Source organism: Poromitra crassiceps, assembly GCF_964638095.1.
Source record: "Poromitra crassiceps genome assembly, chromosome: 15".
NCBI classification, from domain to species: Eukaryota; Metazoa; Chordata; class Actinopteri; order Beryciformes; family Melamphaidae; genus Poromitra; species Poromitra crassiceps.
Window position 1 is genome coordinate 40456349 of NC_139634.1, and position 14445 is coordinate 40470793.

Sequence of the window (14445 nt, forward strand, 5' to 3'; positions counted from 1 at the left end):
GTAGCTGTACATATACCGTAACACAAATAAAACAATTTCTGACTGAAAAGCGTGCCAATTTACCCTCTTTTTGACTGGGAAATGTGCCAATTTAGTAGACAATTAAGTATAGCATATATATCTATCTAGTAGGCTATAGTATAGCATGGTATGGTATGTATAGTATCATAGGATAGCATGCCTATATCTAGACATGTAATATTAACAATTAGTAGTCCAGACACCCCAGGGAGAGGATATAATGAAAGAAAGATGATTTCCCATAATTCCCATGAGTCCATAATTTAAGAGGGGTGGTTAAGCACTAATAAACTACCATGGTCATAGGAAAAAAAAACACAAGTAGAATTTCTCCACCCGGATGGTACCGATATCTTACATTTTGGGTTCTGGCCCATTTCCCTCGAGAAGGCATTCTTCTACCAAATTCAAAGGGAAAAATTCACCCCTCACGATGGGATAGTATGGGTTCATTATACTTTTTCTGAATCCTTATAGTCCTATATGAGTATTCCAGTGTTTGTTGTTTGTGTCTCTGATGTTCCTAGATGCCACAGTGCTGAAATAAAGACTATAATTTAGGCGAAAACTGTGGAAAAATGAATGTCACTGACACTTTGAAGAGCCCATGTGAGCTCTTTATTTGTCAGACAGACTCACAACTGAGCTCAAATGAAAGCTAAGAAGCTACCCTTTCAAATGTTGTCAAACATGTTCTCATAGAACATGGTTAAAGGTCCTGAGCCTAAAATAGGTTATGGATCAGCACCTAGAATCGAATTTATTGTAGGGGTTTGCTAACTTCATGAGCTGATAACTGTGACAAAGCTGCCATTCTGCAAAGGCTATCATACTAAAATATCATCTATGGATATAGTATACCTGTTCAAAAATCATGATTAGAATGAATTTGTCCACTTGAGTGGTACCGATATGTGCAATTTTTGTGTTTGGCCCATGGACTAAATAGGGGAAAATAAGAAAATGTCCAATAAATATGAAAAGCTACTCCTGTGGAAAGGCTATCATATATTAATTTACTTATATTGACCCTATAAACAATTTAGTATAGGTAAAGTTTTGCCCACCCTATGGTACCGATATCTGGTCTGGCCCATGGACTAGCGAGGTTAGATAGAAACTACATTTCCTGAGAGTCTGAAACTACATTTCCCAGCAGCAGCAGACACAACCGCAACACCGCTTTCAAGATGGCGTCGCAGTACTACCAAGAGATGCAAGACAGCTTCAAAAATAACAACAAAAGTCGTGAATACCCAGCGCACACAGCCAAAGTCCACTCGGTGGCGTGGAGCTGCGACGGGAGGAGACTCGCCTCGGGCTCTTTTGACAAAACAGCCAGCGTGTTCGTCCTGGAAAAAGACCGTTTCGTGAGTTGCCCTCCACACATATCAGCTAGCATGCTAACGTGAGCCTAGTTCCAATGAACCGATAGATGGACCGTGCAGCTTTCTTGGCTCTGCTTTGAAAACTCCAAGCAAAAAAGCTCTTGACTCTTTTCTGTGCGCTCAAATGAACCAGTGTCCAGAACGTCTCTTCTAATTAAGCACACGTCAACATGCTTGCGTCTAACTTAGCCTTATAGCTCCCATGTGCTGTCATCTCTTGCATGAGGAGAACCTCAGGCCAGACATAATGACTGATACGACATACTGTGTGATCCAACAACACCTTTTCTGAATTGTTAGGATGCACTCTTTCGACATTATGCGCCATTAAGCAGCACTGTGTTCAGTAATATGTCACATTTAAGAACTGGTTCGTCTCCCTTTCGCATAATTTTCTTCCACCAAAGCATAGCGTGATTTTTCATTTCTCATTCATTTCCCTTTACTTATGAAAAAAAACGGACCAAACAATTCACAAGTTATTTACAGACAATATGCAGACACTAGTCGTGCATTCCTTTATAACTGGGGACTGGTAATCTTACGACTTCAAAGGTCATGAGTTGGGCGGTGACATCATCAGAGCTGGTATTTCCCATTCCAAACTCGTAGGAGTCTCAGCAGCCCCAACCTCAAAAATCCAAGATGGCTGCGCCGCGCAACAACAGTAGTAGTAATCGTAGTAATGTTGTTTAGCACTTCTGTTTTGTTTGTGTCTCGTTAAATCAGCTGTACACACAGCACTGCCTAACATCTATCTGTGTGGACATGAGGCTGCAGTGTTTGTATGCGCGAAATGCCGCAAAATGCCATGTTGTCAATTGTTATTGCTAACAATGGCTAACAATGGCTAGCCTGGCTAGCGACTGGATCTGACCAATGAACAGTGAACTTCCCAGCTCAAGTTTTCTGCAAATGGAACGCTAACAAAACGGATGTGATGTCATTTAGCCTCCACATCCCAGTTATTTTGCGATAAAGGAACGCACCATAAGAACAACTGAGAGACATGAGTAATCCTAGCCCCATAACGGTACCCTGCTACTGTACTACTACTGTACTGATATTCTCGTACAGCAGTCAGGGTCACACAGCCTTCTTATCGGCAGCGAGGGGGAAAGGCTGTTCAAAAAGATCTCCTACCCGTATCCGATGTCCGATTGCAGATCCGAAGATATGATAGTCCTCCTCCTGAAGCCAGTAATTTGACCGGAGCTGTTAAAATGATACTGCTGCGTGAAACAACCGTTTAGAAGCAGTCTTTGCACAGCCTGTGCCGTATTGAGGACAGGAGAAGTGCCGACAGGAACCTTGGGAGTTTGAGTATTTCATGACATGTTTTGCTTCCCAGGTGCGCTGGATTTGCATTGATCACTGACTGAGCCGCCGTCTCCATATCAAACACACCCTGCTGTAAATTCAGCTATCAAAATCACTCATATTTTCGTTTGTGTATTCTATTTGTTGTGTCTTCGGGAGAAATAACCCAAAATAACAGTTGATCTGTGGAGTAATCCAGCGCCGGCTCTGTGCAGGCATTTAGCGGAGGAATCCGGTAGTCCTACGGTTGGGAGGAAATGTAGTGCCGAATTTGACGGTAAAGCGCTGAAAATTGTACACTGATATTGATTTGTTTAGGTGGGCGTTGTTTTAGGTGGCTAAATTACGTTTTACTTCCTGGCCCCGTGTACTAGAGAGATGGAGCTGTGGAGGCTGCTGCTTCAGAGTGCCGGGTCTCGATACACGGTGTGCTCAGCGTCCAGAACACTGTACCTATTTCAGTTAGTGTATGGAACTAGCTCATAGGACCCCACTTCAAACAAACTGAACTATCCCTTTAAGCAGCCATGTTATATGAGGTGTGTTTGCTGATAAAGAAACATCAAATTTGAGAGATTTTATTTGCCGTTACATTCTGTCCATAGGAGAGAACTGATCGTATCGAGAGTAGTTCTTTATAGAGATGTCTAAAATTAACTTCAGTGACGTATAGCCTATTTGTAATGTGCTAAGGAGCCATTCAATGTGAGATAGGGCTGGCTGTTATAGTTCAAATTAGGGATGCACCGATTGCGATTTTGTTGGCCGATTCCGATTTCCGATTTTTGAATAGTCTGACTTGCCGATACCGATTTTTGCCGATTCTGATTTTTTTTCTAAGAACAATAAATGGCAGGTTATTTTTTAACTTTTTAACTTTGCTTTAATAGAAAATTAACATTCATGTCACATTTCTTATAATTTGCATGAGGTAGGACGATCTCACTCAAAAACATCTCAAAATAAAAGTGTTCCAGGTTACTGGACAGAGCTTTTCTTTTTTGTGTAAATACAATGAATATAAAACAATTAATTCCAGTATATCCCACAGCTATCATGCATTTACTTTTCCAAAAGAAAAAAGGTGCAACAGAACAGGGGCTTCAGATGGAAAGTAGCCTATGGCTAAATCTGTTACAAAGCATCTCTTCCCCTATGGGGTTTAATGCTTTTTTGTATAGGCCTATGTCCCTGCCAAATAAACAAATAAAATAAAATAAATAAACGTCAAAATGTTATCCATGCACAAGGAGTTTATAGCCTATAGCTCTGGAGCCCAGAGACCTTCGAAGCCATGCCCACTCTACAGTTGTGGATTTGGCTGTTATTGAGTAGCCCAGATGAGGAAATGAGTTTGAGTTGACTCAGTTTGAATATCGTAGTTTACACACAGAGCGCGTTTTTTTTAATCCGCCATTCGAAAAAAAATCATCTCTCACAGAAAACTTTGCACACTGGTCCGATGCGTTTTATTATTATGTTCGTCGTTCTATTCGCAATACGAAACAAAAGTCCTCTCCTGGCTGTACACGTTAACGTTGCTGTAATTGACAGGTGGGTCAAAACTCGCATTGCAATTTCGTGCGTATATTCGCATCGCTCTTGATGTGTAACCAAGGGTTACAACGTGACTGACAGATAGCAGCAGCAGCAGGCAGCGGTGATGTGGAGGCTGGTCGGGGAAGAGGGGACGGTGAGGTGAAGCGAGCCGCACACACTGGAGTGTACTGTGGACTCCAACCTACCCGGCGGCCCCTCCGCGGCTCCACACCGACGAAGACATGCTGTGGCATGTGTGTACTGTGTAGTGGCAGCTTTTGTTTTGGCTGCAACGGAATGGCTGCAACTCATCCACTCTGTCTCGCTGCTTTTGGGTTCGCGCACGTCACTTGAAAATCGGCTCACAGAATCTGCATTTTAGAGTGACCGGCGCAGATCACCGATTGAGGCCGATCACGTGAAAATCGGCCATTTCCGGTCACGTGCCGATCGATCGGTGCATCCCTAGTTCAAATCAATATCCCTGTAGGGGGACTGACCCCCCCCCCCAGATTTCTTGCAAATCGGTATTCTACTTGATTTGAAAATTCTGCAGGCAAGATGGCCGCCTATTCTCCCTTCTGTACCCTGGCAGAATAAACTAACATAACTTGGCCAATAAGTATGTAACATACCAAATAAAACAAATAGTAATGTCTTTATTTGTTGTAGAATGCAGAGGACATGTAACCGTTTAGTTAAACTCGCATTCCAGGAATATTGTTTTTACTGCGCTGCTCCAAAGATAACGTAGTTGGCTTGAGCCTGTTTCGTCCTGGAACCCACTCGCTTTGTGCCAGAACACAATCGATTTGGGGGTGGACCACACCAGGATTGGCCAACGCCAGTGCCCAGAACTGTCAAATCAAATCATCGACACCCACCTCCCAGTATTTTCAGTGTATCAGAGATAGATAGATAGATAGAGAACGTGATAAATATAGCCACGTTTTAAACAACAAACTAATGCTGGTGATCCGTATGGAAACAGTGTTACTCAAAATGGTTAAAAGTTATATCAATTTGGTCATTCAGTGGTGTTTTACTGCCATGTAACATAACTAGCTAGCTGCTAACATTAGCCACAGTAGGCGATTACACATGATGCATTGCGCTCTTAAAGGGCTCGCGCCGCGTGAACTACAGTAATAATCACATGGGGGGGAAAAAACATTTTTCACATGAGTGGGGCACGCGCAAATACCACCGTGGCGTAACAATGTACCAAATCTCCCATTCATTTGAGGGCACACAAAAAAGCAGGTTTGAACCCATAGAGGGCACTTATGCTGCTGAAATGATAGGGGTTTTGTAAAATTGTAACAGATTGGTCTCAAATGTGGAGATTTTGACCAGAATCCTTCACATACCACTAGGGCTGGGTCGGTTTGAAAATTTTAAAACCGGTTCGATATTGCCGTCTAAACCGGATCGAACCGGTATACCGTTTTTTTTTGTAATTAAATTTTTTTTTTTTTTTTTTTTTTTTTTTTCAAGCAGGGCTCCTGAGTGTGGCCCATAACTGTCTGTAGTGCAACTTCAGTCCACCTGATAGCGATAATACACCTCTAAGCTGGTATTGTCAACCAGCAATGATACTGAATAAAAAGAAGCAGGACACCTGTGTAACAAACACACCCTGTATTTATTTCTCATAACTATTCAGCTCAACTTTTCTTCTAAACATCAAAATAATAAATTAAATAAGACTTCTGCCTATAGTGCAACTTGAGAAAAAGGCTAATAAAAACACAAGCAGTGCAATCAGAATGGATTGGCTTACAGCTGAGCTGCCTTCTAAACTTCAAAACTCACAAATTCACACAATATAGGGCCTAGGCATGGGTCGGTTTGAACATTTTGAAACCGGTTCGATATTCCCCAAAAAAACGTATCAAAGCGGCTGCAGTTGGTGGCGATAATGCACCTCTAAGCTGGTATGCTGCCAACCAGCACGAACACTGAATACAAATAAGCAGAACCTTTTAACTGTAACAACACACTGTTTTTATTTCTCATAACTATTCAGCTTAACTTTTCTTCAAACATCAACATAATAAACAAAATAAGACTTTTGCCTACTAGTGCAACTTGAGAAGAGGCTAATACGAACAATAGTGCAATCAGAATAAACTGGCAAAAAAAAAAAAAAAAAAAATTTTTTTTTTTTTTTTTTTTTTTTTTTTTTTAGGTTTTTTCGGTTTGCACGTGATCAAACCGGTTTGGGCTCGTATACCGAACCGAACCGGTAAAACCGGAAATCGACCCATGCCTACATACCACACCAAAAGCCATATATATTGGTTAAAAGCTGAAAAAAAGTGTTTTGGGGCTAAGTTACACTTTAAGTATTTTTTCCAATATCAATATATATCACGATATGGCTCACTTTGTCAGAGTTTTAAAATAAAATGTGCTTGTTATCATCAGTTTACATTACAGAATTGTGTCACAACATCCCAAAATCACCCTATCATCTTACCCCGCTAGCCGGGCGCTTCTCCCTCATACTGAGCATTAGCGCCCGGCGACCATCAACCCATTTCCAATCAAACAATCGCGCCGCTCTCACGTCTAGGTATAAAAATAAACCCTTACCTGAGCCAAAAACTTGAAGTGAAACGCTATCCGATGGCCAACATCCTCTTCTTTTAAATACATATAGTTGCTGCTTCCAAAATTGTTGCATAAAATCCACTTTTATGTCTTTGAAAAACCAAAAATCATTCATCTGGAGCAACCGGAAGTGTAGGGGGCATTAGTGAGTAAACAGTGAGTCGTATTTCCGGGGTGCTCCAGATGATGATTTTCGGGTTTTCAAAGACAGAAAAGTGGATTTTATGCAACAATTTGGAAGCGGCAACTATATGTATTTAAAAGAAGAGGATGTTGGCCATCGGATAGCGTCTTCACTTCACGTTTTTGGCTCAGGTAAGGGTTGGTTTTTATACCTAGACGTGAGAGCGGCACGATTGTTTGATTGGAAATGCGTTGATGGCCGCCGGGCGCTAATGCTCAGTATGAGCGAGAAGCGCCCGGCTAGCGGGGCAAGCTATCATCCCAATATGATCACACTGAAAGTATTGAATTATCGCCCATATGTCTGATGTGTCCCCTTTTCCCCTCCTCGCTCCCCAGGTGAAGGAGAACAACTACAGGGGTCACAGTGACAGCGTGGACCAGCTGTGTTGGCATCCAACCAACCCAGACCTGTTCGTCACGGCATCCGGAGACAAGACCATCCGGATATGGGACGTCCGGACCACCAAGTGCATCGCAACTGTCAATACAAAAGGTGGGAAATGAGTGTTGACTAGGGTTCGACTATATTTAGCAGTAGAGTTGCGACGATTAGTCGATTAATTGATTAGTCCATCGACAGAAACTTAATCTGCAACTATTTTTTATAATTGATTAAAGGATGGCTTTCCCGTGGGGAATATGAATATATATTAAATCTCACGGCCCTAAGGTTTTCGAATCCGTTGAAATTTTTGAAATTGGTTGTTTACAGCCAGAGATATCAACCAAAATCCACTCTGTGTGGGGGGGGGGGGGGGGGGGGCTGGGGGGGGGGGGGGGGGGGGGGGGGGGGCTGGTGGGGGGGAGGGGCGGGTGCGGGGAGCCGAAATCCTACAGTTCCCACAATGCACTGGGCTCGCGTGGCCTTAGATTCCACGCCCACCCCTCAGGCATTTGGCTGATATCAAACTCCAGTAGGTGGCGGTAATGCACATATATGTTTGCCAACCGCCATAAAACTCAAAGAAGAAGAAGAAGGCTTCGACATACAAAACATTATGAGAAGAAGAAAAAATCAAAAATAAAATTGCCTCCAAATTGCACCAAATTTAAACCGAAGTATATATGTCGGGAGATGTCTTCATAAAAAAAAATTCGTGCATTTTAAGGCATTTTCCAAGGAGTTACGCGCATCTGATGTTGTAACTATTTCATGTAAAAATGTGTAAAAACGGGTACATTGCTCAGCGTTGATTTCGTTACTTCAACGCACCTACTACTAGATGTAAAATTTGACGAGCTTTCCAATGCCGCCAGTCCCGTGTCTGGACGTGCTTCCGTTCCCGAGATATGGTCTCTTTGCAAGGAGCTATGTAAAGCTAACATTAGCTACCGTAGGCTAGGTGGTGGAAAAAGATGGCTGCCTTTTGTTTTTCTAAAAGACCTCTGAAGGGGCGTGGAGGACCTCTAGAGGCGGGACCATGGCCCACATGGCCCACAGGCCCACAAGTAGTGTAGTTCATAGGTGCTCGACTTCCGCAAGGCTGGACTTGTCGCCCCGACGTGTTTTGCGTCAGAGCGTCATGGAAATAATGTGAGAGATGGTTGATATCTCTGGCTGTAAACAACCAATTTCAAAAATTTCAACGGATTCGAAAACCTTAGGGGCGTGAGATTTAATATATATTCATATTCCCCACGGGAAAGCCATCCTTTAATTGTTTAGACAAAAAAAACATTTTGTTAGAAACAAATCCTAACATTTTCTCAGATGCTGAAATTAATGGAGAAATACTATGAACGGCGTTTTGTTTGTTTGTTTGTTTTTAGGTGAGAACATCAACATCTGCTGGAGTCCGGATGGCCAGACAATCGCCGTGGGCAACAAGGACGACGTGGTGACGTTCATCGACGTCAAGACGAACCGCTCCAAAGCCGAGGAGCAGTTCAAGTTCGAGGTGAACGAGATCTCCTGGAACAACGACAACGACATGTTCTTCCTCACCAACGGCAACGGCTGCATCAACATCCTGAGGTACGGACCAGACCGTAGAGGAGGGATGGACCAGACCGTAGAGTAGGGATGGGCACATTGTTTTCCTTATGGCCATACTGACTTACATCAAGTAAGCGAAGGGCCACGCATTGGAGATTATATCTGCCAACACTCCTGATCTTCGTGGGAGTCTCCCTCTCTCCTGTTGTGATTGGTAATTTCTCGTTAATCTCCTGATATAATAGTGATACAAATCCAATGGCTGTAGCAGATGAGATTTATCAACATAATTCTGCCTTTTATTGAGTTTTTGGGGGTCGTTTTGTTTGTCTTTGAGTCCGGCCCTGGGGCCGCATTTTGCCCCAGACCCCAGGGCCACAAGAAATGACTGTAGAACAGTCATTTCTTACACATAAGATTACTTTTAGCCTTTTAGTCATAAAGATTATTGCAAGATATTCCATATTCCACCAAACTGAGATGTTATAACAGAATTGGAGTATTGGCCAGAATGACATGAACATTTGGACACTTATTCAGCGGGTATCTTGCATGTTGCGTTCAGGTGCACTGTAAAAAGAAATTCTTGCAATTCCATCGCGGGGCACACAGAGCGTGGGGAGTGCCGTAGAGACACCACACGGGGGGAAGTCTGTTTCTCTTACGCCTTGTGCACACTGCATCAACCTTTTTCACGTGTAGACGCCTGCTGTCACCTGCTAGTCGCTTGGTGCTGCAGCTTGATTTGTTGTCTTCCTGTCTTTCCGTCTTCAATTGGTCCGATTTCAAATTGGCCCCTCCCCTCGTTGCTGCCGTCCGCCGCTCATCGCCTTGCAAAGCATGCTGGGATACCTGGCGATGTATCCAATGCAAAATGAATGGGCAGCAGCGACAGCAGGCGTCTACGCGTGAAAAAAATCGCTGCAGTGTGGCCGGGGCGTTAGCCTGGCTGGCATCAACATCCTGAGGTACGGATCAGACCATAGAGCAGGGGTGCCCAATACGTCGAGTTCAAACGTCATTGTTCTGACCTGGACAAACCAACTGAACTGAAGGAGGAAAGCCTGCAGAGCTCAGATGAACCAATCCGAATGCGCTCTTTAGATTCCCGTCGTATCATTTTAAGAATCCAACCTGTGGTACCTGCCTGGCATCACGACCGAGGTCAAAATGTTGGTATCATGACTGTCTAAATTAGGGCTGCCCCCTCCTGATCGATTGGTCAGTCAACGCGCTCTAGGTCGACGAGATTCACGTTGGTCGAACAATCGCTGGTGTTAATAATTTCATAGGAGAGATTCAATTTCATAACAAGAAAAGCGATCCGGAACGAAGTAACGTGGCGCCGAAGCAAGTTGCAACACGGACATTTTCTAGAAGCACACAGGAAGTGATCCAGGCTAGAGAGAGACAGGCTAACCATAGTTAGCAGGCTATCTAGAGAGAGACAGGCTAACCATAGTTAGCAGGCTATCTAGAGAGAGACAGGCTAACCATAGTTAGCAGGCTATCTAGAGAGAGACAGGCTAACCATAGTTAGCAGGCTATCTAGAGAGAGACAGGCTAACCATAGTTAGCAGGCTATCTAGACAAAATGATAGCAGCCAGTAGAGTGATGAAATTTACAATTAAATGGCTCAGCTATCAGCGCAAACGATGGACACGTTTCAGCACGCAGCCAGCGTGCTGCCTTGCGTAGCTGTCCTTTCTGCCAACTAATTAACCATGCCACGTGTGCTAACGTTACATATAGAGATGTAACGGTATGACAATTTCACATCACGATTTCTGTGACCAAAATGATCACGGTTATCCTAAAAAAATGCTGAAAATGTTCAAAAAGTACTGAGAGACTCACTGAAATCATTTTACAATGTTTTATATTGAAAACTCAGACCCAAAAAGGATTGATACACTCACTGAAATCATTTCTCCAAGGCTGCACGTTTGCATCAGGGAGACTGTTGCCAACTTTGGTTGATGATAGACAGTATTTACCATGTTTTTCAATGGACTGTAATCACGGTACCACGGTTTGAATGATAATGAAAATTTGAAACGGTACGGTTATCGTAAGGAATTTTATCACGGTTATCATTAAAACCAGTTATCGTTACATCCCTAGTTACATAACCATAACCATCGCACACGCAACTCAAAGCTGTTTCCCATTAACTGAATATGGCCATATGTTGCACAGCACGCGGATCAGTCTGTCCATTCCGGTAACGTTACAGTGCTGCAAATAGCTTTTCTTATTTATCAGCTATCGGGTATAGTGCACTCAGTAGTGTACAATGCACAAAATAAGAAAAAAGTACACTGCAAAAAAGAGTAAGACCCCGTTTCGACCAATCGGTTGGTCGGAGCTGTGGTCGATTTCTGGTCGACCAGGATCATCTTTGGTCGAGGGCAGCCCTAGTCTAAATTCTAAAACAGCGTTCTGACTCTGATCTGAGATCTCAACGGTGCCTTTGGTTTTGCTCCTGCAGTTACCCCGAACTCAAGCCCATCCAGTCGATCAACGCTCATCCCTCCAACTGCATCTGCATCAAGTTCGACCCCACGGGGAAATACTTTGCCACCGGGAGCGCCGACGCGCTGGTCAGCCTGTGGAACGTCGACGAGCTGGTGTGTGTGCGCTGCTTCTCCAGGTCAGTCTGCACTACGTGTGTGTGTGTGTGTGTGTGCAGCTTCTCCAGGTCAGTCTGCACTGCATGTGTCTGTATGTGTCTTTATCGTACTTAAACACAGGGCCCAGGGGGCGCTAAACTCAACACAAAAATGAAACCTTCTCCTAGCTGCTTCAAATGATAATCCAAATTCTGTCTCGATGACATTGGGAACTACATTTTATTGTATTTTGTAATGTAAATGACAGTGGACATTCAGTATCAAACGTAATGCTTTCTATATTGTGAGAGATTAGATTAGTTAGATTTTCCGTGTTTTCTATCACTATAAAGTCACAATGAAACAGCGGTTTGAGAATATCTTCCTTTCTTATTCTGGTGTATTTTCCCGGTCGAAGGGGTCGGGATCGCGATCATTCCGAAATCTGTGATGGTTTTATTAGTTGGAATTTTGATGCCACCTCCTGGTGCAAGCATGAAGCAACCACTAAAAATACAGTTTTCTATGCAGTGGATTTTGATTTAAATGTCAAAGTTTAGCATTTCTTCATGAATAGGTATATTATTATGAAAAAGTTTTTGATTTCATAGTGACTTTAAAACGGAGTCATTTCTGAGGCATGTGTTCTATCTGAGAAGTTTTCTTAAGAATAAAACTGGAGAAAATAGGAATATTACTAACAAGCTGCCCAGTTGTCACAACACGAGGCACAGCAGCTGTGAGATTGCTTGTTTTCTACTATTGTTACTATTGTTATTGTTATTGTTGAATAAATCTTTGTTTCCGTTCGCGGCGCGTGCTCCAGGCTGGACTGGCCAGTGCGGACGCTGAGCTTCAGTCACGATGGGAAGATGCTGGCCTCGGCCTCAGAGGATCACTTCATAGACATCGCAGAGGTGGAGACAGGTGAGTAACGCAGCCTGCAAGCCTCCAGACAGACAGGCTGTTAGACAGGCTGCTGAGTCTGTTTGCTGTACCACACACTCGGCTAGTAAAGCAGCCAGCATGTGGAGGTTATCTATTCTTCAAATCAAGCTGACTGGCAAAAGTGAAAGCGTTTTTTGTTAAGATTTACCAAAAGTTAATTTCCCACTCTGTGTTCTGTGTAGAGCATTAATCCATTAGTTGTAGTTATTCAATTAATTGCCAACTATTTTGATACTTGATTAATGGAGAAAATAATGGGCATATTCACCAACAATGAAAATAATGGTTAGTTGCAGCCTAGTCTCTCTGGTCAGCCTCCCCTCCCTTCCGTGAGAGGAGTCTGGCGGCGCTGGTCACCATTCTGGAATTGCGATGGGCGGCGCTTAGCGGCAGTGCCCTTGGAAAATAGTTTCCAACAATCGCAACTTGCCATTTTCAGCATGTAGCAACGAGCTAGCGTGTAAGTTTCTGCCGTTAGCTTGCCAGCTAGTTAGCATTGTTGTTTTCACCGTGGCGGCAAGGGACTATTTACAGCGACACACAGGGAGGAGGGAGCGGAAGCCGCTCTGATTGACGCGGTCGGAGCCAATGACAGAGCTTCTTAAGCGGGGAGCGGAAATCCGGCAGCGTCTGAAATCGACGCCTCCAATGGGAGAGCAGCTGTAGAGCAGGGGAGGGGCTTATGCCAGCAGCCTGTTTCCGTGCCGCCAGACTCCTCTCACGGAAGGGAGGGGAGGCTGGCCAGCGAGACTAGTTGCAGCCCTAGTTCTGTATGTTGAGTTTAAAACTCATCTGCCAAACTGCCCAAGATTTAGCAGTTTCAGTGATTTCATCAAGATGAGCGACTTGATTAGAAAACTCACTGCCAGTCTGTGTGTAAATGTTTGAAGAGATCTTTCTACAGACTCACTGCCAGTCTGTGTGTAAATGTTTGTGAGTCAAAAAGTTAATTTCGGGCCCTGGGTGCAGTCAGTGTCTTGCTCATGGACACTTCCAACAGCTTGTGGGGTTTGAACCCGGGTCCTTGTCTTACAACACCTCCTCCTCTGGTCCGTGCGTTTGTAGGAGAGAAGCTGTGGGAGGTGCAGTGCGACTCGCCCACCTTCACGGTGGCCTGGCACCCCAAGAGGCCACTGCTGGCGTACGCCTGCGACGACAAGGAGGGCAAATACGACAACAACCGAGAGGCAGGCACCGTCAAGCTGTTCGGCCTGCCCAACGACTCCTGAGCTGAGCTGAGCTGCCTGCAGGGGGCGCTCTGCTGCTGCTACAAAAAAAAAACAAAGATGCGGGACAGTAGGGCTGGGCGATATGGACAAAATCAAATATCAAAATATTTTAAGCAAACACAGTTGATATCGATATTGCAAAATAAAAACATTGTAGGGATGACAATTGGTGATTACACAAAATATTGACACAATGTAATTTGTGATAAATAATCATCAGTAATGGGATATAATGACTCGTGGGTAAAGGCAAATCATAGAACAGCTAGAACGGTGATAAGTGAAGGGATTTTAAAGCAACTACAAGCAAGATTTGTGCTTGTTGTGAAACTGTCTAAATGTAATAGTGATGCCTCACATCTTACCTGTAATAGCAGATGAGACCAAAGCAGAGTGAATCAGTGAGTGCTATCTTGTTGATTTGAGTCTCTCATGGTCTCTCTCCATCACGGATAGATGCAGAAGTGAAACTAAATGGTTTACGGCAGCCAATTTGGCCATAACCACAAAATTACAAACTGTATAACGAGAGATCTTCGCCAGAGTAGAAAGCCCCTTGAAGTAGCGAGTAAAGCCGTCCTTCTTTTGGGTCTGTTGCTAGGCAAAGCGAAACGGTTTACGGCAGCTGTAAACCGTTGCTAGGCAGAGC

General features: G+C 43.8%; 1 protein-coding gene across 1 annotated transcript; it reads left to right on the plus strand.

Annotated features, from left to right (window-relative positions):
• The first annotated feature begins 1207 nt into the window (after positions 1–1207).
• On the plus strand, positions 1208–13901 carry thoc3 (THO complex 3). The gene is made up of 6 exons (XM_083651984.1): positions 1208–1391; positions 7407–7563; positions 8841–9045; positions 11499–11660; positions 12446–12546; positions 13633–13901. Exons 1-6 carry the CDS (start codon positions 1212–1214, stop codon positions 13794–13796), a joined length of 969 nt encoding a protein of 322 aa, XP_083508110.1. The 5' UTR covers positions 1208–1211; the 3' UTR covers positions 13797–13901.
• Positions 13902–14445: the final 544 nt, after the last annotated feature.